We start from the raw sequence: 25,863 nt of genomic DNA on the forward strand, positions 1-25,863 counted from the left end.
ATTCCAGTTAAACAACTGCTTACAATAGCTGTGATACTCAGTTTCAAAGACGCACATTTTTATTAATTTTTTTAGTATTTATTTGATCATAGATTAGAAAACAATTCATTTTGGACGATTCCCGCTATAGCCCTCCCATTGTTTTTACACTGAAATGTAACAGCGGTTCTCTTTTCCGCAAAACCCACTGTTGAAACAGCCATAAAAAGGACTTCACAGTATCAACCTAAATCAAGGTTGAAAAGATAACCCTCAAAAGCATTAAAACAACTTTAAAAAAAAGAAAACGACCCCTGTTCTCTTTAAAACGGGCGAGGAAGGAGACAAATGGGAGGCATTCAGTGACACATACCAATGTGTCATTTAAAACAAGATGTAAAGTACAACTCAACAGGATTACCTAAATATACAAAAACACAGTAAGACCATCGAGAGTGGAAGAGGTAGCCCTTCTTGCCCATAAAAACCCCCATTAATCCACAGCAGTCTTAAAAACAATCCCCTGCCCTGGTTATTTCCCCTTTATAGGAGTGAGCATTTGATATCACAAACTGATTTAAATAAATCTGCATATATACGTCGATAAGTGCTTAAATATATAGACATCTTACATAGACAAAAGCATCATGCATCTCTATAACATGACCGTAACATTATTCAAAACGCTATGTTGGATCTCCGACCACTAACGCGGTAAACTTGTCAGTTAAAAATGCATGAACCAATTTCAAAAATCGGGTTATTTTCAAGGCAGTTTACATTTGCGGACACCAGAGCGGTTACTGGGGGTGTGGAGGATCGGCATCAAATGTGGGAACATCAGACTTGAAGGAAAAGATCCAAAGTAGTCCTCATCTACTCCACCTTGACATTTCCTCTCTCCATGGCAGACAGTCACCCTGGAATGAATCATCCATGCAGCCAAAACTCCCTTATCCTCTTCCTTAGTGGAACTTTAGTATCTGCGTTCAGTAGTCTCATTGGGCTGTAATAGTCTATGATGAAGCCAAAATGACACGAGGCTCTGCCAGGTCTACTCAACACCACAGATCCAAGTTTTTGGTGTTGGCGAAGCCTGGATGATCACGGATCTTCCAGTAGGTTCCGTTGCTCAGCCAGCTCTCATTCCCTGCCGCATCCAGCTCTTTCCTGAAGGAGGGAAGAGTATACTTACTTTCTAGTGTGAGGTAACCTTTAAAAAGGGGCATCAATAGAGGCCTTCAAGGAAGCACAGACACTGCATGAACGCACAATGTCACATCAGCGGTCACCAACTCAAGTCCTGGAAAAGCTACAGGTGCAGGCTTTTATTCCAACCCTGCCCTAACACCCGATTCAGCTAATCATAAAGACCCTGGGATAGCGGTGTTGGTTACCATTGCCTTGCCATTTCGACAATAAATGCTCTTTGATCGCGTAAGGCAGGAAGGGACGGTTGGCGAGACTCACCTGAAGAAACGAGGCACGTGCTCCTCTCCCTTCTTGGCCAGCTCTTTTCGTCGCTCCCTCTGTTTCTGCTCGACTTCCTCCTTCTTACTGTCAGCCCCGGCTACATCTCCCTCCTCCAGGATCCTACGGGGAAAGAACAGTGGAGAGATAAAGCGCTTCAGCTGCATGAAAGAACCTAATGCGTTAGCCGGGTCAAACGTATGTACCGTGCCTTCGCACGCATCCACATCGGATGTGGCATCGCATCAATGCACAACACAGCTCCCCTCAGTGGGGTCACTGAACGATACCACCTACATGACCTACTGAACAGGACCCAGAGTTCTTCCTGGTTATATCGCATTCATGAAGTATTCCTAGCCCTACTTCCAACGCATTTGACAAATCTAATTATGTGCACATGGCCAAACATCCTCTATGTATTCATTACTGAGCAGGCTGGGTGGTGGTCTCACCTCTGGTCTGGCCTATAGCGGGTGTCTGAGGGAGGCAGGACCTTCTTCAGCTCAGGGGTCAGCTCATTGAGCTCCCTGGCGTAGCGACTGAAGCCGTAGTACTGGAAGTGGTCATCAGCCTGAGGGTCTGGAGATGGGAGAAGCAGGGTACTGTGTGAGGCGATACATAGTGCTGGTACTATATAGAGTGGATTACGGACTCAGGGATTGAGGGAGAACATCCATAGTATTGCACAGAGGATCAAGATCGAAGACAGAATTCACAGAAATAGTATGGGATTAGGGAAAATATAATAGGCACAATGGTGTGGATGACACACTTCTATAGGATAAACTATAATATAAACATTGGATTAGAGATTAGGATTATTGTACATAGCAGATAAGGGATTAATCGGATAATAGCAGTACTCACTGGGCTTCCAGATGCACTTTGGGTTAGGCAGGGTATCACAGAAGATGCCCTCGTGCCACAGCCCACCGAACCGGTGGACCACCTCTCCCGCTTTGTTCAGAACCTGGCCCTGCACCTCATTCTTACTCGTCTCTGAGGTCCAGTAGCGGGACTGAGGGAGAGAGCAATGTCAATGTCAATTTAGTAGGTATTTCCATATGTAAAGCTTTGGAAATGTCAAATGTCTAGACCCCATTTAAACTGTTGACCATTTATTTGATTCATTATGGGTCCCATCATGGGGTTATTCTTCAATTGAGCTTTATGTTCTATGGGCACCAGGCAGGGGGTCTCACCTTGACGAAGGAGATCTTGCAGGTGCAGATGTCACTCTTGGTGTTTCTGATGGTCACCTCTCCGTAGTGCTCCAGCCACCTCTGCTGACTCAGGACGTTGTGGACGCAGGTCACCGCCTTGTTCCACTCATAGTGATCCCCATATCTAGAGGGCGGAGGGAGAGAGAGAGAGAGAGCCATGGGTTTAGTACAACTAGATTGAAACACGCACTCTTGAAACTCATGGACACCTGAGCCGGTTTTCAATACTATGAGCCTTTCATTGAATAACATAGTAAATTATACTTTCAAGCACGTTACAGCTAACAAGTAGAGCATTTGGGGAACGCCTTTTCAAATCTTAAAATCAGCTCAAATCAAAACACTGTCCTTGAGATGGTACTTTGAACAACGGAGCAATACATTCAAAACGAGGATGTGACAGTAGGGTTTTACATTCCTCCTTTATTTGGTCAAATAATCATGACGGAATTGGCATCAACGCTCACTTTGGCAACTTGACATTCACTGGACCAGAGGAGATGATCTCCAAAGACTTTCCCCAGAACTTGTTCTTCCATTGCTGGTCTTGCCAGAAGGTGAAGTTCTCAGACTCTGCGTGCACGGCGGAGCACGGCGGGTGGTGGCTGACCTGGGAACAGAAAGGAAGCATTAAATAACTAACTAACTAACTAACTAACTAACTAACTAACTAACTATCTTCAGTGGAAGACACCCTGGATCAGCTTTAGAGGTTACTTGCCTTGCAGATGGTATCTAGGATGATTCTATGTCAGGGTGATTCAATTCCTACCTGCTCAGCGACGTAGCGGAAGCCGCGCTCCTTGCGGTGGATCTCGTACGTCTCTCCCAGGACGGGGTTGAAGGGCTTGTAGCGGTTTCGCCAGGTAGCCCAGGCGTAGCCAGAGATGGAGAAAACGCCAATGTACAGCTTCATGAACAATAAGATATGGGAAAACGGATGAGTGAGACCACACCCGTCAACAATATCAAAATGGCACCTGAAGCAAACCGCTACCCCCCAAAATACTTACTATACGTAAGAACCACAATATACAGTTTTACATACCAAATCTGCAATTCACATTGACCCCATTCGTTGTTTTCCCCGATTCTCTAATGCACACACTATCCTGATTGCCTAGTCACTTTTACCCCTACCTACATGTACATACTGCATTACCTCTACCTCATACCCATGCACATTGACTCGGTACTGGTACTCCTTGTATATAGCCTCGTTATTGTTATTTTATTGTGTTGCCATTATCTTGATTTATTATATATATTTTTTGTTGGTCTTTTTAACTCTGCATTGTTGGGAATGGGCTTGTAAATAAGCCTTGTGGTAAACTGGTTGTATTCGGCACGTGACCAATAGCATTTGATTTGAGAAAGCGTAGACCTTGAGACCAATAGCATTTTTTCAGATTTCAACTAAGCAAATCTACAGGGGTATAAATTCACTTGAATCAGCACCGACGCTGGTATCGCAGCACAAACCTATACTTGAGCTGCTTCGTTGTAAGGTCAGGCATGTGTCAGGCCACCTTACCATCCTCTCGAAGGGGTCCTCTGTGCGGTTGGCGATGTCCAGAAGCTCCGAGTACTCCAGCTCTTCACTCACTCTCTGCAGCAGGTTCAGAGGTTCGTTGAGGCCACAGGGCATGGACACACGTGACAGGTCCTTGCCAATGTTGTTGTACAGGATGGTCATGATGCCAATGTGGCTGTTGTCGACACAGTTGGCGGGCAGGACGGTGCGGCGGCCTGTGTTGGTGGGCACGGTGCTGACCATGTCCGGGGCTCTGGACACGCTGGTGCGGTAGTTCAGGGTGGCAGAGGCTGCCAGGGGGAGAGGGCATATGACAAAAGATTAGATGGAATTCTATATACATTTTCTATTAAATCTCATGTTTTTTTTGTTATGATTACACCCAGCACTTAGGCCTTTAATATACAGTGGGGAGAACAAGTATTTGACACACTGCGGATTTTGCAGGTTTTCCTACTTACAAAGCATGTAGAGGTCTGTAATTTTTATCATAGGTACACTTCAACTGTGAGAGACGGAATCTAAAAATAAAATCCAGATAATCACATTGTATGATTTTTAAGTAATTAATTTGCATTTTATTGCATGAAATAAGTATTTGATACATCAGAAAAGCAGAACCTAATATTTGGTACAGAAACATTTGTTTGCAATTACAGAGATCATAAGTTTCCTGTAGTTCTTGACCAGGTTTGCACACACTGCAGCAGGGATTTTGGCCCACTCCTCCATACAGACCTTCTCCAGATCCTTCAGGTTTCGGGGCTGTCGCTGGGCAATACGGACTTTCAGCTCCCTCCAAAGATGTTCTATTGGGTTCAGGTCTGGAGACTGGCTAGGCCACTCTAGGACCTTGAGATGCTTCTTACGGAGCCACTCCTTAGTTGCCCTGGCTGTGTGTTTCGGGTCGTTGTCATGCTGGAAGACCCAGCCACGACCCATCTTCAATGCTCTTACTGAGGGAAGGAGGTTGTTGGCCAAGATCTCGCGATACATGGCCCCATCCATCCTCCCCTCAATACGGTGCAGTCGTCCTGTCCCCTTTGCAGAAAATCATCCCCAAAGAATGATGTTTCCACCTCCATGCTTCACGATTGGGATGGTGTTCTTGGGGTTGTACTCATTCTTCTTCTTCCTCCAAACATGGCAAGTGGAGTTTAGACCAAAATGCTATATTTTTGTCTCATCAGACCACATGACCTTCTCTCATTCCTCCTCTGGATCATCCAGATGGTTATTGGCAAACTTCAGACAAGCCTGGACATGCGCTGGCTTGAGCAGGGGGACCTTGCGTGCGCTGCAGGGTTTTAATCCATGACGGCGTAGTGTGTTACAAATGGTTTTCTTTGAGACTGTGGTCCCAGCTCTCTTCAGGTCATTGACCTGGTCCTGCCGTGTAGTTCTGGGCTGATCCCTCACCTTCCTCATGATCATTGATGCCCCACGAGGTGATATCTTGCATGCAGCCAAAGACTGAGGGTGATTGACAGTCATCTTGAACTTCTTCCATTTTCTAATAATTGCGCCAACAGTTGTTGCCTTCTCACCAAGCTGCTTGCCTATTGTCCTGTAGCCCATCCCAGCCTTGTGCAGGTCTACAATTTAACCCTGATGTCCTTACACAGCTCTCTGGTCTTGGCCATTGTGGAGAGGTTGGTGTCTGTTTGATTGAGTGTGTGGACAGGTGTCTTTTATACAGGTAACGAGCTCAAACAGGTGCAGTTAATACAGGTAATGAGTGGAGAACAAGGAGGGCTTCTTAAAGAAAAACAAACAGATCTGTGAGAGCCAGAATTCTTACTGGTTGGTAGGTGATCAAATACTTATGTCATGCAATAAAATGCAAAGTAATTACTTAAATCATACAATGGGATTTTCTGGATTTTTGTTTTAGATTTCGTCTGCCACAGTTGAAGTGTACCTCTGATAAAAATTACAGACCTCTACATGCTTTGTAAGTAGGAAAACCTGCAAAATCGGCAGTGTATCAAATACTTGTTCTCCCCACTGTATATATTTAAATAAAATAGACGGGCGGCAGGGTAGCCTAGTGGTTAGAGCGTTGGACTAGTAACCGGAAGGTTGCGAGTTCAAACCCCCGAGCTGACAAGGTACAAATCTGTCGTTCTGCCCCTGAACAGGCAGTTAACCCACTGTTCCCAGGCCGTCATTGAAAATAAGAATTTGTTCTTAACTGACTTGCCTGGTTAAATAAAGGTAAAATAAAAAAAAATAAAATAAAAAATAAAATAGACATGGTTCACAAGATTCAGCCCTTAAAGGGAGAGTTCAGGATTTTCTCCAGGGCCAGATGAACTTGTGGATACACTTTGTGTCTCCGCGTTCAGTTTGAAGGAAGTTGCCAAATAGCATTAGCTAGCATGCTAGCTGTTCATGTAGACTTTGTCATTGCGCTAACGCTAGTTAGCATTGGCTTGCAAAACTACAGGCAACTGGCAGCTCTTATGGTGTGGGGTGCATTTTCCTGGCATGGTTTGGGGCCACTCAACCCCTTAGAGGGAAAGGTAATAGCCAGTAAATACACAGCCATTCTGAGTGCTCACCTTCAACCTATGGTGAAGCATTTATATGCTGAGAGGAGTGGCCTCTTCCAAGATGACAATGCCCCCACCCACAAGGTACAAGGTTTGATGAGCATTAAGAACTGGCCATCTCAGTCACCAGATCTCAACCTAATTGAACAGCCTGGTCTCAAGACTAGACATAACATAGTAAAAGTAAATCCAGGACACTCAAATTAGTATGATTTGGTTACTTAAGGCAAAAACAAAAAGTAGGGTGATGGGTGGGCGTTTAATGCAAATGTCTAGCAACTCAAAGGTTGCGAGTTCGAATCTCAGACAACTTCGGCATTTTAGCTAACACTTCCCCTAACCCTTTAACCTAACCCCTAAACTTAACCCCTAGCCTAGCTAAAGTTAGCCGCCTGACTAGAATGCGTAACATCTATTTCGCAAATTCGTAACATATAATACAAATTGTAACTTGTGATGGAGTCCACAAATACAAAGCATACGAAATGGAGTAGACCAGGTTGAATCGAACACTTATGGTAGATTCTGGAGCAGCACCTGAGCCAGCATATTCCAACACTGAATTTCTCATGGAAAAATGGTGTCGCAACCCTCCAAGAGAGTTCCAGACGCTTGTAGAATCTATTCCACGGCGCATTGAAGCAGTCCTGCCGGCTCAGGGTGACCCCAGCGCCCTATTAGGACCTATGTTGGCGTTTCCTTTACTTTGGCAGTTAACTTCATACTGGACGCAGAGACATAAAAACGCTATCCACGAGTTTATCGTGGATAGATACACGGTAAACAAAATACATTTTTATGACTGAATGTATGCCAGAGTGGACAATGTCTCTTGTTTTGACTTGCAGACACGGCAACCATTAGAGGACCACAATGGAAACACATCTTTAGACTTTGTGCATTTAATCCTCAGCAATTGTTGGTACATTCATTTGTTGCCTAGTGTGGTTTCTTTATGCATTTTAAATAGTCAAATCAAGGTTTTTGACCAAAACGCTGAACCATCCCTTTAAAAAGTCTGAAGGCCCAAAGCTGTCAAGGAAAGGGGGATGGTGAGAGGCAAAATTAAGTAAAGACATGACAGTGGAGGCTCGATTTCTCCATATTCCAAATTAGAGTTGGATCGAGGTGGAAGGTATGAAGTTTAAATAATGAAATGTCTACACAGATTAGACAATAATGCATTTTGTTAAAACTGTCACCAGTCCCACAAAACCAGAGAGACACCTCAGGAGGGACAAAGAGGAAGGAGGAGAGTGATGATACAATCGTGGTAATAGAATGAGTAGACTCCTGGGACGTTTGCAGGGTCCAATCAGCATGCTTGCATGTACAACATTGAAAATGTGCCGTTTTCAAATAAATGATGTGCATCAATGAATTAAATCGATCCACATGGGACTTCCAATATGGCCGCAATTCACCAGCACTCTGATGATACTTCAGTTTGATCATTCCCAAAATACCTTTTGTTTGCAGTTGGTCCGGTGATACTCCCTCTGCAGGCAAAGTAGAAGATATATTCAGAAAACATAATAAAATGCCATTTGTACGAAGATTACACACACACACAACGTTGGTGTCAGACAAGTTTATGAGTACAACTACCTAGATAGCGCTGGGCAATATGGACAAAAATCCACATCACGATAAAATTACTGAATTATCAGGGTAACGATCACTTGAAAGACAAGTTAACATTAATGTGGACCAGTTTCTTTTTTTACATTACCCTTAACACTACTACTTTGAATGTGGGGCCATCAATTGTTCTGTTAACAATAGCGCACATTTAACGGACTTATTTAATCAGTAAATCAGCCCAGTCCATCCGTAAAAACGTCCTCGCGATAAACGGTCGGTATCAATCATTTTCGGTTTATCGTCCGAGCTTCACTAGATACTGCTGAATTTAAAACAAATGCATATTGCTATTTACTTTAAGACAAACACTCAAAAATGGACCACACAGACCGAACTGCACCCAAGGGACAATGGGACTGCTCAAACACAATATTATAGAACACATCTTCAGAGTTTCCATTCTATTCACTCTACTTCTATGGCCACAGTTGAATTGAAGTTGAATTTTACACAGTGGCCGCTCACCATGGACCTCGTCTGGCTCAGAGTTACTGGTGGTGGTGACGTCACTTAGCCCGGATTCATCAGACTCCTCATCGCCGTTTTCGGAGTTCTCACAGACAATGACATCTCTGGCGTCATAGTACTCGGCCATGGAGTCGGCCAGCGAGGGGGTGCGCTGCACAGAGCAACCCTTAGAGGGCGTCTTCTCAGCATGGGAAGGGAAGATAAGAGTAGCCGAAGGAGGTAGAGCAAGATTATAGTTAACAGGAAGCATACAAAATGAGGAAGGCTTCCAGATGGATAAGTGATGTCAGTGATGTCTTACAAAAGAGAGTTAAGGAAGAAAAGCATGCTCATTTGATAGAGAATCCCTTACAGGCACAAACAGACGCAGAGACAGGCAGACAAACAAGTGGCAGCCTGCCTCTTCCTGAGTGGGGGTTGGCGGCTGAATACACACCTGGTCCTGACGCACAGTGCTGTAGGACTCCTTGGAGCCCCCCGTGGATCCAGAGGAAAGGGACAGGGAATGAACTTTGGTTTGGCAAGACTGCACCTCCAGCTGGATACACGCAAACAGTGACTTATTAGTGTACGGTAGAGAATTGTATGAAAAGCAAGCACAATATTAAGCTCATTTCCCATTTCTTAAATCTCCCATTATTTATCAGCCTTGGCCCACATGCAGGTAAGTTGGACAAAATGTACAGTATGAACATTTGGTGGAAGTTTTCCTCAGAACTCTTTCAGCTTTGTCAGATCCAGCCAGGACAAAACACTTGATGCAGCTTTCAACCAAAACAAACTATCCTAGTTCTGTTTTCATAGTAATTAGTGAAGTTCAAAGACATCTGGTAACTCGGATCAAATAGATTCGTTTGTGGGAGGTTTTAGTTGTTTCACCAAGATAAATCTAACAATTTCCCTCTGTGTGAACAAGTGTCTTTACATTTGAAAAGGTATTTTGTTCTTGTATCCAGGCAGGCTCAAAACAGGGGAACAGGGAGGAACGATTCTGCCCCTGATGGGCAGTACCTAGACGTCCCAACCCCAAACAGCCCAAACCAGTTCTGCCTGGTTTCACACACTTGAACAACAGCAGGCTGAGACTGAAGTATATTTTGGAAGGAGAAAGCAAGAGAAAGCAAGAGAATAGGTGTGGTCCATAGAAACCTCTGCTGTGTGTGTGTGTGTGTTTTAAACAGAGACCAGTGTTATTGACTAAATGTGAATCGGGCCTTTCGATTGGTCGCTAGGTCTCTTCCTGTTCTTGTTACTTCCAAAAAAAAAAAAAAAAAACTTAGAAATCTAGGTCTCTCCTTTGGAGCCATTAACAATTGTGTTGTCAGTGTATGGCAGGATGTCAGTTTCAGCGCGTGTACTCTACATGCGAGTGTGTCCAGGGCGGGCCTCTTACCTCAGACAGTGTGCTACACAGGGTGGCCAGTTGATTGGAGGTGGATGAGCGTAGGTCGGGACCGGTCCAAGCCAGTCGGACCCGCTCACGCTCCAGCGCGAGCACCTCGTGGATGGATTTGAGAGACGCATGAACTGAGAAGATTATGGCAGACCAATGTAATTTTCATTCGATTTCCTGTTGCATTCATCCATACCAGCACACATCCCTAAGTAACTAGGTCATCACTGGATTGCAGTCCTTTTTTTTTTTTCTAAAGACGCAGAACCAGCTTCACTATAACAGTTCTACACGTGGCATTTCCTACGTGGAACTTTATTAAACACCCAAATCGAATGAGCCCCAAAACCCTTGTAACACCCCACTCTTACCCTTTTGGGACACAGCACAAATGTCCTGCTGGATCTTCTTGGCTTCAGGGGAGGTTATGAGAGGATTGGAGAGCTGCGAGTACACATAGTCTGGGATGGACGGCACCGAGGAGGCTTCCACACTCAGGTGGTTGGACGATGTGCTCAGGTGGCTGGAGGTAAACTGAGGGAGGAGAGGGGCAAGGAGGGAGGAGGGAAAGTATGTGTGTGTGTAGAGAGCCATTTTTCCACCCCCCCCCCCCCCCCCCCCGAAATCCTAAATGAAAAATGAGGGGTCAGGCAGGAACCAGTGGGTGAAAGTGGAAGAGTTAGAGGATTCTGAAAGACCCACGACACAGAAATGTCTAGAAAAATGTTCATATCCAACGACTAATGTCTTGTACAGTGGGTTTCAAAAGTATTCAGCTCCTTGAATTTCTTCACATTTTACTGTGTTACAAAGAGGGATTCAAATGGATTAAGTCGTTTTTTGTTTTTTTTGTCAATAGACAATATTCTAATGTCAAAGTGGAAGGATTTAAAAATATTTGTTTTATTAAAAATTAAACACTAATATACCTTTGATTAGATAAGTATTCACCCAAAAAGTCATTACATGTTTGAAACACTTTTGGCTTGTAAAATATTTGCCCATTATTCTTTTCAAAATTCTTCAAGCTGTGTCAAGGTGTTGGAGGATCATAGGTAGACAGCAATTGTCAAGTCTTGCCATAGATTTTCAAGCAGATTTAAGTCAATACTAACTTCGGTCTTCTTGGTAAGCAACTCCAGTGTAACTTTGGCCTATGGTTATTTTATTCATTTAACTAGGCAAGTCAGTTAAGAACAAATTCTTATTTACAATGATGGCCTACCCCAGTCAATCCCTAACGATGCTGGGCCAATTGTGCGCAGCCCTATGGGATGTCCTGCTGAAAGGTGAATTCCTCTCCCACTGTCTAGCATATAGAAGACTGAAGCAGGTTTTCCTCCAAGTTGCAGCCCTGTGTTTAGCTCCATCCCATTTATTTTTATCCTGAAACTCCCCATATGTTGATGACAAGCATACCCATACCATGATGCAGCCGCCACCATGCTTGAAAATAAAGAAACAGAGTTACTCAGTCATGTGTTGTTTGACCCAAACACAAGGCTTTGCATTTAGGCCAAAAAGTATGTTCCTTTGCAGTGTTTTTTTTTTTACCCCGGGATTACTTTAGTGTTTTGGAATAATTTTAATCTGTATATTTATTGGTATTACTATTTACAATGTCATTCAGGTCATCATCGTAGTCACTACAATGTTGACTCATCCTCAGTTCTCTCCCATCACAGCCATAGAACTACATAGTCACCAATAGAACTACATAGTCACCAATGGCCTCCTGGAGACATCCCTGAGCAGTTTCCTTGCTGTCCTACAGCTCAGTTCAGAAAGACGACCATCTTTGATGCGTCTAAGTGGTATTAATTATGTGATTTGGGGGTGGGGCCTAGTGGTTAGAGCTTTGGGCCAGTAACCGAAAGGTTGCTAGATCGAATCCCCGAGCTGACAAGGTAAAAACAAATCTGCGGTACTGCCCCTGAACAAGGCAGTTAAACCACTGTTCCTAGGCCGTCATTGTAAATAAGAATTGGTTCTTAACTGCCTTTCCTAGTTAAATAAAGAATAAATAGCATTTTACTCCTGAACTAATTTAGGCTTGCAGGTGAATACTTATGCAACAACTATATATTTTAGCCATGACATTTATGTTGGATAATTTTATCTTTGACAGAACATTTTGTGTACAATGACAAAAAAAAAGAAAGTTAAATCTATTTAATCCCTCTTTGTAACAACATACACCCACTGTATAGGACATGAGAACTTACCATGCCGCAGGTTTCGACTCCGGAATGGGTGCGAGAATGACCAAATATCTTGTTCGTAGTCTTCCTCTCCTTCTTGGCCTTGGGGATATTAAGTGTCAGATTCTGAAAGACAAGTAGAATAGATATGCTCAGAATAAAGACTAGCCAGCCACTAAATTAATATTTCAATGTCAAATAAATGACAATTTTATTTGATCAAATGCACCGAATACAACAGGTAGGGCTTACAGTGAAATGCTTACTTAAAGCATTGTTGGTTAAGGGCTTAAGTTTAATTAAAAAAACATATATATTTTTAAAAAGCTCAGTAAAAAATTTAAAATAAAAGTTACATAATTAAACAGCAGCAGTAAAATATCAATAGTGAGGCTATATACAGCGGGTACCGGTACAGAGTCACCGGTTAGTCAAGGTAATATGTACACGTATGTAGAGTTAAAGGGACTATGCATAGATAATAAACAGAGAGTAGCAGCAGCGTAAAAGAGGGGTCCGCGTGCTCACCTCAGAAATACAGTTTTTTTTTTATAGAGTACTGATCATATACGGTTGTGGAGTAGTGGTTAGGAGCGGTGACCTTACCTGCAAGTTGATTCGTCGCTCTAGGTCACTGTTGGAGATGGGTTTCTGGCCACTCTCCAGCCAATTGAGCCTCTGAATGAGCTGGGCCAACTCAGTCAAGTCGGCCTGAGAACGAGCTAGCTCTGTGGGGGTCAAGGGTCAGAGAAGGCTATTAAGAAAGGTTTGGAGCGGAGCTCTGACCTCTGAAAGTAATATTGGATATTAATTTAATGGTGAATTGTAAAGTGATAGCCTTTATTCCCTAGCTTCACCCTGGCAATACCTTACCTTGGGAGCAGGTATCGGACTGGTGGGTCTGCTGGAGCCATGCTGCCACCTTGCCGTTGACCCCTGGGGCTGCTGTGGGAGAAACCTCCATCTCCGCCTGGTAGACAGAGGCAGAGCTGGCATAGTGAGGGTACTGGAAACCACATGATTTGGGGACAGAGGGAAAGAGACAGAAGAGAAGTCAAGGTTCAGAGACAATTTTTATAAAGTCCTCTTGTTCTATTCAGAATATCACTTCATCTATTTTGGTGGGACCAGCATATATTTGGTTGTAGCACTGCGAGTAGCAGACCGCACTGTGAGTAGCAGACCGCACTGCGAGTAGCAGACCGCACTGCGAGTAGCAGACCGCACTGCGAGTAGCAGACCGCACTGCGTCATGCCCGTTTCTCTGTTCACTCACCATGCCTGGCATTGCAGTTTGGTTTCTCTGGGCTAGACTGGCCATGGCTGGCAACAACGTGCTGTTGCCCATGGTGAGGGCATGGAGGACTCCGTGGTGGACACCCAGGGCCTCGTTCTTCTTGAAGACACGATGGGCACACAGCTTGGTCAGCCATATGTAGAACAAGTCATTGCTCTTGGTCTAACAGGAGAGTGAATTTTACATTAATGGGGATATAGATGGATAAGAAACAGATGTGAAAAGGAAACCTGCGCAGTTCTTGACAGAAACCGGTGCGCATGGCACCGACTACCATACCCCATTCAAAGGCACTTAAATATTTTATCTTGCCCATTCACCCTCTAAATGGCACACATACACAATCCATGTCTCAATTGTCCCAAGACTTTAAAATCCTTCTTTAAACCTGTCTCCTACCCTTCCTCTACACTGATTGAAGTGGATTTAACATCAATAAGGGATCATAGATTTCACTTGGATTCACCTGGTCAGTCTGTCATGGAAAGAGCAGGTGCTCTTAATGTTTTGTATACTCAGTGTACCTTGAGGTGGTATAAATAGTCTCCACTGTCCAGATCGATGCGCTTGGACTTCTTGTTGATGGACATGACAGCGAGGCTAACATCCAGGGAGCCGTGGAGCTTTCCTCTCTGGATCTGATGAGTGGAACATTACAATGGATGAAAACCCTGCACTATTGTCCAATATGTATATAAAACAAGAACGCCGTAGCCTGTAATGTTTACAATATGGCACCGGACGACTTCAGAAAGATTGCCCTCATTACTTGAATTTGTGTTTTAGTAGTGTGGATACATACATCCTGCTGTGTCTTTGAGTACTTGAGGATTCCTTTTTCCAACAGGAAGTACCTCTGAAAGAAGAGACCGAACCACATCAGACAGGGGTGTATTCATATGTGCACACCAGTAGCAAAACATTGTGCAACATAGAAAAATATATATAAAAAAATACACTTTGCAATGAAAACAAGTTTAGTTTGGGAAACCCTGTATTAGTCCCTTCTAGCCGAGTATCTGCCATTTCCTTCTGTTTGGTTCCTAGTGAATACACCCCAGGAAGTCAGAAGTGATGGTGAAACACAACTAATTGGCTTTGACAACTGCGCTTTAGTTGGCTTGCCAAGTATAGCCTTCACATTACCTTGTGCCAGCCCTTCATAGGGTACTTCCTCCTCTTCATCAGAAAGCCCTCACAGATACCAGGGACGCTCATGTCCAGCCCTGACCCGATCCCCGAACTCATGTCCATATGGTCTTCCAACACCTCCCAGTGCCTGGAGTACTATGGGGGGGAGAGAAATAGGTTGTCATATGTTGCATGGTCCATCAAGAACTTCATACTCAGTGGGTTGCATCCATAGACATATTCATGATGGTTATATACATCATTGGTTGCATTATGGTGTAGAGAGGAGACCCAATCATATACAAAGACGAGCACACCCCAAACACACTAAGATCATTTTCATCAAGAGGAACGACTCGGAAACTACCTGGCGGGAGTTGCGCGATGACCCAGCGCTGCCGTTCCGCGAGTGGACGACCTTGGATACTCCAGCGGGAGACTTGTCCAAATTGCTCATCACTGATTGGCTGCTGTTGAGTGAGGGTGGGCACACCCGAGGGTCCATCATTACGATTGGTCACTAAAAGTAAGTCTGCTTTTCGGAAAGTTTCCCTCTGAGGAGGAAACACAGCTCTGTGGAGACAAAGTTACAGTAAAGTGAGGCGACATCAAAAACAAACATGGCGACATTTTACTGGTTTCACATTTGGCAACTTCATAAGCTTTAACTGTCCCATTTTTCAACCATGAGAAATCAGTCTTCAATTCAAGTGTCAGGAACACACGTGTGCTGCCCTTGGATCATGAGTAAAGGAGAAGAATGAGAGACAACCTTCACATCATCCACCCCTCAACGTCATGGTTGACTTGGCCTGATAAAAGACCATGGTGGACAAACCGGTAGTAGACAAGGTCCAGGAATACTGACCAAAGAATATATGACGACACAACATCAACAATGATTAGAAGATACTACTAACAATTTTAATTGTCAGTATTTTCAAAAACACGCTAATGTTCTTAATTTCAGTAAAACAATATTTTCCCGAAAAAGTTTAAATTAGAGACCAAACCTGCAGCAGCGTGTGGGATTATCAAAAGTAGCAAACAGACAATCTACAGTAAAAAACAACAAAAAAACAGAAAGGTTTATAAAAATAAATAAAAAACACTACCGGTCAAAAGTGTATTTACTATTTTCTACATTGTAGAATAGTTGTGAATACATCAAAACTATGAAATAACACATCTGGAATCATAGAGTAATGAAAAATGTATTGGAGGAGTTCCCACATATGCTGAGCAATTGTTTGGATGATTTTCCTTAACTCTGTGGACAAATTTCCACCAGTCTAATGTCCATTGCTTGTGTTTACTGGCTAAAGCAAGTCTCTTCTTATTGGTATCCTTTGGTAGTGGTTTCTTTGCAGCAATTCGACAATGAAGGCCTGATTCACACAGTGTCCTCTGAAAAGTTGATGTTGAGATGTCTGTTACTTGAACTCTGAAGCATTTATTTGGGCTGCAATTTCTGAGGCTGGTAACTAATGAACTTATCCTATGCAGCAGAGGTAACTCTGGGTCTTCCTTTCCTGTGGCGGTCCTCATGAGAGACAGTTTCATCATAGCGCTTGGTTTTTGCGACAGTACTTGAAGAAACTTTCAAAGTTCTTGAAATATTCCATATTGACTGATATTCATGTCTTAAAGTAATGCCGTTTCTCTTTGCTTATTTGAGCTGTTCTTGTCATAATATGGACTTGGTTTTTTCTCAAATAGGCCTATCTTCTGTATACCCTCCTACCTTGTCACAACACAATGGATTGGCTCAAACGCATTAAGGAAAGAAATTCCACAACATAAGGCACACCTGTTAATTCAAATACATTCCAGGTGACTACCTCATGAAGCTGGTTGAGAGAAAGCCAATAATGTGCCATGTTGCCAGATATAAAATATATTTCCATACATGATTCCATGTGTGTTATTTCATAGTTTTGACATCTTCACTATTATTCTACAATGTAGCAAATAGTCAAAATAAAGCAAAAACCGTTGAATGATTAGGTGTTCTAAAACTTCTGACCGGTAGTGTACATGCATAAAATATAAACGCATGATGTAACGTGTTGGTCCCATGTTTCATGAGCTGCAATAAAAGATACCAGAAATGTCATACGCACAAACATATTATTTCTCTTAAATTGTGCACAAATTAGTTTACATCCCCGTTAGTGAGCATGTCTCCTTTGTCAAGATAATCCATCCACCTGACAGGTGTGGCATACCAAGAAGCTGATTCAATGGCATGATCATTACAAAGGTGCACCTTGTGCTGGGGACAATAAAAGGCCACTAAAATGTGCTGTTTTTTTTCACAACGCCACAGATGCCTCAAGTTTTTAGGGAGTGTACAATTGGCATGCTTACTGCAGGAATGTCCACCAGAGCTGTTGCCAGAGATTGAATGTTCATTTCTCTACCATAATCCTCCTCCAACATTGCTTAAGAGAATTTGGCAGTATGTCTAACCGGCCTCACAGCCACATGTGTATGGCATTGCGTGGGTGAGCGGTCTGCTGATGTCAATGTTGTGAATAGAGTGCCCCATGGTGGCGGTGGAATAATGGTATGGGCAGGCATAAGCTATGGACAAGGAACACAATTGCCTTTTATCGGTTAGCAATTTGAATGCACAAAAATACCTGATGAGATCCTGAGGCCCATTTTTAATGTCTCTGTGACCAACAGATGCATATCTGATTTTCTGTCATGTGAAATCCATACCATACCCTGATGAAGACAGCTTGGCTGTCGAAACGTTGGTAATTACATTTTTGCATCTGAGCTCCTAGAGTGTGCGGCTCTTTTATTTTCAAGTTTTCTACTCCGCTAGCCAGCACCTCGCCTAAATAGGTGTGCGTTTCTTTTTCTTCTAGATGTGAAATCCATAGATCAGGGCCTAATGAATTTATTGACCGATGTCCTCATATGAACTGTAACGCAGTAAAATCTTTGAAATTGTTGCATTTATATTTTTTCGGCACACACACACACACACACCAATAAACAAAAACATACATAGACAAGACAGACAACATTTACATAGTGCCTTCAGAAAATACTCATACCCCTTGACTTATTCCATATTTTGCTGTGTTACAGCCTAAACTCAAAATTGATTAAATACATTTCTCTCGCCCATCTACACACAATAAATACCCCATAATGACAAACTGGTTGAATACTTAAAAAAGCTGAGTTGTCTTCATTTTTAAACAGATTTGTATAAATGTCGGAAAACACAATTCCACTTTAGGTGTGTCAGCAAGTGACAAAAAAATCGAAATGCAACACATTTTAAATTCAGGCTGCGACAGTATGTAGATAAAGTTAATGGGTGTGAATACTTCGACAAACATAAGCAACACCACACTTGCTCAGACCCATATGTTCCCACCGTATCCACACCCAATGTTTGTAACGCTTGTATGACTCTGCCCAACGTGACTTCAAATGATTTGTCTGTAGCCAGATTTTTTTCTCTCCAGTAATTTAAATAAAGCATACGATGCCTCCATTCTCTTAACGTTGGGGTATCATTTGACTCCCTGTATTTAAGTAATAGCTTCTTCGATAAAAAAAAGTTTTGATTTTTTTTTTGTCTAACCCATTGAGAATATGCCATGTCTTGAAATGTGCAGATAGACGGATTAAAGTCAATTTACATTGTAAAAATTCTGACAGACAGCATCCCAACGCCGCCCGTAAGTGACTTTACAGCCCTCCCAGAAGACACGAACAAAGTCATGTCATTGTTAGTTTTACACTTAAGACATGGCTCTGCCGTTGTGCTGAAGAATGTGAATTCTGTCTCTTGTACAATCAATTCTATACATTAGTTTACTGGATATTTCATACATTTGTTACCTATAATTGTGTTCATTTCCCAACACTCTCCATCTTGTGCTAATATCAGTTATTTAAGACTTGGTTCTAATACTTTACAAAAAAAATTCTAAGTGATTGTCAGTCGGATAGGCTCTCTGCACGGTTGTGTATATCTTACCCATCATATATGATAAAAAATTTTCCCCTGACTCAAATAGGATCCCCACAACATTGCTCTGATGTCCAAAAACGTTCAGATTGAAATTTGTGTGATAAAAGTTTTAAGTTGCATACACTGTATTTGAAAATGTCTACGATGGTCAGTCTAAAATTGCGCTTTAATTCGACCATTAAATAATGATTTCCTATTAACACCTCATGTGCCTTTAGTTTCCCCATGTGTGCCCAATTTATTGGTGAATTCTGAAAAGCCATCCAAGGATTGTTCCATAAGGTTGTGCTTTTAGGGAGTGATATTGGTTCTTGTAGAATCCGTTTCATTTTTTCCCCCCATGATGTTAGTCTTCTTAACTATGAAGTTGTTCATGTTCTTAACGCCATCCTTGGAAAATAGACGTGTGTAAAGATTGAGGATGAGCATGTGCATCTTAATAGTTACCCATTGTTCCTCTTTGGTGGATTTCACCACATGTTGCAAGTAAAAACCCTGGCTGGCGAGTTGATACAATTTCAAATCTGGAAGGTTAAAACCACCTTCAGATTTAGGGACATGTAAATCTTTTCGTATTTCATTCTAGGAGTTTTATTTGTCCATATGAAGTCTTACGGCAGAGTACACTTTTTTTTAAAGAAAGTCTTCGGTGTGGTAATAGGTATTAGCAAAAAATAAATAAAAAAAGCCATGCTACCTGTAAGATTTATGGGGAGATTGCTCAATTTAATTAGATCTGCTTTCATGTTGTCAAGTAATGGGATAAAGTTAACTTTATATACTTGTCACTTAAGCATCCCGAGTATTACATTTTATTAATAGGGTTAGGGTTAATAGGGTTAGAGTTAACCCTTTTTTCCCCCACATGCATTTTACATCCTGAGATATTAGAGTACTCCGAAGTATTGAACTATCAATATTAGTCAGGTAAAAATCAGGAGATCGTCAGCAAATAAGTTCATGTTTACCAATACCTGTTTGGGTCCTGCCTAATTGTTTCTGCAAGCGGTTCAATTGCCAGAGCAAACAGGATGGGGGGGGGGGAAAGAGGACATCCATGTCTCATGCCCCTTTCTAAAGCAATTTATTCAGATAATGTGTATATTTTTGCTTTGGGATATTTACATAATATTTTTATGAAATGTATTATTTCAGCTGGAAAGTTGAATGCTGCCAAAGTTTTGAACAGAAAAGGCCACTCAAGACAAAAAGCCTTTGGCATCAGCCATTATTGGTAAGTTTGCATCTTGTTTTTTTGTGTATTATACTGAAACATGGTCTTGTATTTGTTTGTAAGTGTCTATTTTTTATTAAACCCTGTTTGATTAATATGTCAGCAAACGCAGGCATGAGATTCTGAACCTACACATTCATGCATAACCGACCAAAATATGAAAGACAAGTATTGTCATTTTTTATTCCGTAAAGTGAGTGTGCAAGATGTGAAAGAATTATTGTTATCTATCAACAATGACAAGCAACCCAAGTCTGACAACTTGGAAGGAAAATTACCGAGGATGATAGCGGACGATATTGCCACTCCTATTTCTGCAATCTAAGCCAACAGGAAAGCGTGTGCCCTCAGGGCTTTGGAGGGAAGAAAAAATAGTTCCATCAAATAGCCAACCAATCAGCCTGTTACCAACCCTAAGTAAACTTTTGGAAAAAAAATGTTGTTTGACCAGATACAATGCTGTTTCACAGTAAACAAATAAACAGATTTTCAGAACGCTTATAGGGAAGGGCATTCAACATGTATGGCACTTATACAAATGACTGATTGGCTGAAAGAAATGTATATAAAGATTGTGGGAGCTGTTTTGTTAGACTTTAGTGCAGCTTTTGATATCACTAATGAACACAATGGAAGCCTCTCCCACATACTCCAGGTAGAGTCAGGCATTCCCCAGGGCAGCTGTCTAGGCCCCTTTTTTCAATCTTTACTAATGACCTGTGACTGGCTCTGCGTGTCTATGTATGCTAATGACTCAATACCAAACACATCAGCTACCACAACAAGTGAAATCACTGCAACACTTAAAGAGCTGCCGTCAGTTTCAAAATGGGTGGAAACAAATAAGTTAGTCCTAAATATTTCAAAAACTAAAAGCATTGTATTTGGGACAACTTGTTCACTAAACCGCAACTAAATCTTGTAATGAATAATGTGGAAATTTAGAAAGTTGAGGAGACTAAACTGCTTGGAGTAACCCTGTATTCTACACTATAAATGGTCAAAGCAACAATAGCTAAGATTGGGAGATATCTGTACATAATAAAGCCTAGCTCTGCCTTCTTAACAATGCTATCAACGAGGCAGGTCTTACAGCACCTCGTTTTTTTTGGACCTGGACTACTGTCCAGTCATATGGTCAGGTGCCACAAAGAGGGACTTTAGAAAATTACACTTGGCCCAGAACAGAGCAGCACGGCTGGCCCACAAAGAGCAAAAATGTATAATATGCATGTCAAATCTCTCCTGGCTCAAAGTTGCATTTGTGAGAAGCATTGACATGTTGAATGTTCGTTTAAACTACTAGCACACAGTTCAGACACCCATAAACACACCATAAGACATGCCTAACTGAAGTCTCTTCACAGTCACTAAGTACAGAACAGACTATGGGAGGTGCACAGGACAACATGGAGCTCTATTCCACATCAAGTAACTCATGCAAGCAGTAAAATCAGGTTTGCAAAAAACCCATAAAAAATCCACCTTACGGAACAGCGGGGACTGTGAAGAGGCACAGACACATGCACAGGATAACATATGTACTATACCAGCAATTCTCAAACTCGGTCCTCGGGACCCCTAGGGGTGCCCGTTTTGATTTTTGCCCCAACACTACACAGCTGATTCAAATTATTGCAGCTTGATTATTAGTTCATTATTTTAATTAATCAGCTGTATAGTGCTAGGGCAAAAAAAACATGAACCACTTGGGTACCCGAGGACAGAGTTAGGGAAACCCTGCACTGCGCGCGCACACACAGTGTTGTAGATATGTGGTAGTAGAGTAGCAGCATGTGGGTGCACACTTAATGTGTTTTGAAATGCCTTGACAACAGATAATGGGGATCCATAATAAAGAGAAATGTCTCATGTCTGGTAAGACTTGTACCATTCTGTTGCTTATGGGTTTTGTTCTTATTTTGTTGCAATATATGAATGCATGGGTCTGTAATCTGCAGGGGACTCGACAGATTTTCCTGGTTTTAATATAACTGAAATAACTAGTTACATGGATCTCGGAAGCACTGAATCAAGTGACTGGTGTTGTCATTTGAGTAAAACTTTCCATTTGTTGTGACTTAAAAAAAATTCTGCGGACAGTCGTTTCAGGGTTATTGAGTCCAAGGCTGTAGAATAAGTCCAACATAATTCTGATTGATATAGACTTTCATAGTGACTTTCAAAATTGTTATGTACAGCTTTGTTACTAATTAAAGCATTTGTATCCTTAGCTTTTAAAGTTATAACTGGTTTGGTGTGTACTCATTTTGTGAGAGCTGCAAGTGTTTACCAGGTTTATTTACCATTAAATAATAGGCTTTATTTGAGTTTAATCTGTAGTTGTTGGCTCTCTTCAAAAGTAAAATATCATATTCCTGCTTAAATTCTTCTTTATCTTGTAAAGATGTATGGGCTTTTTCTAAAAAAAGAGTGATTTATTTCTCTTTAATTTGAATTTCTAACTCAGATAGTTTTCGTCAGGAAAAATAGGTTATTGACGAGTATCATTCCTGGTAGTTACTGTTGACAAAATTGACTGAGGGGGTATCATCGAGTACAAAAAAAATCAGAAAAACTCCAATATCCCTCAGATTAGATTTAGCTGAGGCAGCCATTGTGATTACAGTAGCCCCATCAATTGGTGACGCACACCAAATTTCCACGTAACTGACAATATTTTATCATTCTATAGGGAGTAATAAGAGTTGCTGTTGCTGATTATTTACAATAATATTTACAAATATGGCGTGAAAAATGTAGCACATACTGTCATTTACAGTGAGTCAACTGAAACTGCACTCACGCCCTCCTGGGTGGCGTCGAAATCATTTTAAAATATACTGAAATACACCCATCAAACAACTGCATTCCTGAATCTATCAGACCAAATGACTTGAGGCTTATGTCATCATGATACAGGTCAGCTTTATGCTAAGTCATAACTAGGCTGGAAGACGGAGAACGTTACAGGGACAGACACATACAATAACCATGTGGAATATGTCGTTCAACCTGAAAACAAAGGAGAGAAAGTCACATATTTTGAATAAGATGTCAACTACGTTTCTCAGGCCTTTAAAAAAAATAGCCGAACTTGAAAATGTGACGTCTGGATAAACGGGAACTTCCTGCCGGCATTGATAAAGATCTCGAGACAGCTGCATAATATTACGGTTTGAATTAGAGAATTTGTAGCTATTGACACATACGCCACACCAACGAAACATGAGCTTGTTCTGGATGTTTGATTCATTTGGATCAGGATCAAATGGGACTATACAGCTCTGTGTACTCTATAACAACCATAGCAACTACCAAGGAACTCCTAACAACTAAGCCTAAAACAACTACAAACACAATCCAGCTGCTAAAGCTTACTCCTGATTGCAGGCCAGAGTGGCAATCACAACATCAGAGTGTTGGTTGGAAGACAGAGGTCTAATATTAGAATGATCTCTGAAGGAGATTATTAGAACACCTAGGAGAAACTGCCAGAAGAGGTAAAGAACATGTACGAGGGGGAAAGACGGCGTCGGGTGCCGGAGGCGTAGGGTGAACGGACAGGTTCCTGTGCTCTGACAGGAATGTGCCTGAGCTGCATCACCACACGGGTCCCAGGCAGGGCCCCTGACACTGCTGCTGCTACTGGGACAGCCGGGATGTTCCACCTTCTAGACTAGGCAGTTCCAGTGCCATGGATATATAGGCCAATTGAGTTGAAGGTTTAGAAATCCTCCATGAGGGATACAGTGAAAGTGTCCTGGTGTGAGGAGGGATAGTTTTGGGGAGGGGGATTTCCAATGTAAACTATGTTGGTACTGCAAGTTCTAAGCCTGATCCAAGAGGATTCCATCATGGCTGACATTCTGCAGGACTATGGCTGTGGGACATACTGGTAGCATTGGTCGAATCACATTCGACTGGCCCACATGCACACCATATTCACTCCTATTTCTACAACTTACAATCATAACCAGAAACAGAGGTAGACACATGGCACAACCTAAGATTTTAAGCTTCAGTAAAGCTGGGATACAACACTCCTAAATGCTCATCCTGGCTGGCCATCTGTAAACCTTAGACATTGATCATTACCCATATCACATGTACTGTTGTGTGTTCAGAAGTCATATGTTCAGAAGTCTTCATGAGAATAAGCAGCGATGTAAAGTACTTAAGTAAAAAAATACTTTAAAGTACTAAAGTCAGTTTTTGGAGTATCTGTACTTTATATTTTTGTCTTATTTAACTTCATTCCTAAAGAAAATGTACTTTTTACTCCATACATTTTCCTGACCTAAAGTACTAGTTACAATTTGAATGTTTACCGATAAAGGAAAAAAGGTCCAATTCACACTTGTCAAGAGAACATCCCTGGTCCTCCCTACTGCCTCTGATCTGGTGGACTCACTAAACATAAACGCTTCCTTTGTAAATGATGTCTGAGTGTTGGGGTGTGCGCATGGCTGTCAAAAAAAGGACAATTGTGCCATCTGGTTTGCTAAATAAGGAATTGTATGTATAGCATTCACTTTTACTCAAGTATGACAATTGAGTACTTTTTCCACCACCGTACTTGAGTACATTTAAAATCTGATTCTTTTGGACTTGTACTCAAGTAGTATTTTTACTGGGTTACTTTCACTTGAGTCATTTTATATTAAGGCATCTTTACTTTCGCTCAAGTATGACAATTTAAAACTTTTTCCACCTCTGAGAATAAGCAACAATGTATAGCAAGAACAACAAACATTGATCCTCACTGTATCCCACTCGTTGACTAAAAACGAGTTTGGTCCCTGCATTTGAGCACACTCGTGTCAACACACAAATGCTTCAAAGCCATAGATGGCTAATAATGTCACGACCAGGGGGCCAATTGCTGCTCAGAAAAGGTAGGACTAATTACAGTACTGTTGTGACTTTTGTGCCTTCGGAAAAGTTTGGCATCAAATGTTCAGAAAGCGGAAAAAGTCAGCCAGGTCACCTGTGATTACAAGTCAGTATTCAACGTTTACCCATGTCTGAGGACGTCGGGAGACGACGTGGAAACCGTCCAATAGGGGCAATAGTGAGCGATGGGGTTGGCGGATGGGCATCTGCCTCTGGTTCGAAAGGTTGCAAGTTCGAACCCAGCAATGGAAAGTTGTATGAGATTTTTGTTTTAAGCCTATCCCAAACCTTAACCATTAGGAGTTAATGCCTACACTTTGACGTTTGCAACAACTTCGAAATTGGATGTTTAAGAAACATGGATGAACGTCTAATTCTGATGTGGGACTGTGAGAGCTAATTGCAGCAGGCCTATCTATTAGATAAAACATAGACCTAAACAATGTAAAGCAAAGGAAAATAAAACACTAGAAATCCGATATGTAATTGATCAAACATAGCGTACCGCAATATCAAACGCAATGGCAATGGAAGCAAAACAAACAATTACTAACCATTCTCGCAAATCAAACATTCGTTTGAACCAATTTAATTTACTTGCATCATGTTCATTTGTTCCCGATTGTCAATAAAATTAGAACGAAAAACTCACCTGACAACCGTGGATAATCCAAGTAGATGGCCAGCATGAAACGAGACTGATTTTCACATCCCTAAATCTCAAGCAAACTTCCAATTTGCTTCCGCCCATTTGTCGAAACCCGAGTGTCTCAGGGGAAAAAGGTGTGCCCGATCCATATGCAGCGTTCAAAACAACTGTAAACTCGGAACT

The 25,863-nt window shown here is 41.9% G+C and overlaps 1 protein-coding gene across 4 annotated transcripts; it reads right to left on the reverse strand.

Moving 5' to 3' along the window:
• Positions 1-62: 62 nt before the first annotated feature.
• On the reverse strand, positions 63-25,863 carry LOC110486157 (oxysterol-binding protein-related protein 7). 4 transcript variants are annotated; one of them, XM_021557549.2, is made up of 22 exons: positions 25,684-25,858; positions 15,263-15,471; positions 14,914-15,054; positions 14,570-14,623; positions 14,292-14,405; positions 13,747-13,929; positions 13,344-13,476; positions 13,077-13,198; positions 12,495-12,596; positions 10,641-10,803; positions 10,270-10,403; positions 9,313-9,414; positions 8,874-9,054; positions 8,231-8,263; positions 4,210-4,499; positions 3,448-3,585; positions 3,143-3,285; positions 2,655-2,799; positions 2,320-2,470; positions 1,905-2,031; positions 1,450-1,572; positions 63-1,149 (listed from the first exon to the last, which is right to left on the reverse strand). In XM_021557549.2, exons 2-22 carry the CDS (start codon positions 15,404-15,406, stop codon positions 1,038-1,040), a joined length of 2,835 nt encoding a protein of 944 aa, XP_021413224.2. In that variant the 5' UTR covers positions 15,407-15,471; positions 25,684-25,858; the 3' UTR covers positions 63-1,037. The 4 variants fall into 4 exon arrangements, with proteins under 4 accessions (XP_021413224.2, XP_021413225.2, XP_021413226.2 ...); XM_021557550.2 differs by having other exon boundaries at positions 15,266-15,471; positions 25,684-25,853; XM_021557551.2 differs by lacking the exon at positions 8,231-8,263 and having other exon boundaries at positions 25,684-25,863.

This window comes from Oncorhynchus mykiss, chromosome 13 (assembly GCF_013265735.2).
Source record: "Oncorhynchus mykiss isolate Arlee chromosome 13, USDA_OmykA_1.1, whole genome shotgun sequence".
NCBI classification, from domain to species: Eukaryota; Metazoa; Chordata; class Actinopteri; order Salmoniformes; family Salmonidae; genus Oncorhynchus; species Oncorhynchus mykiss.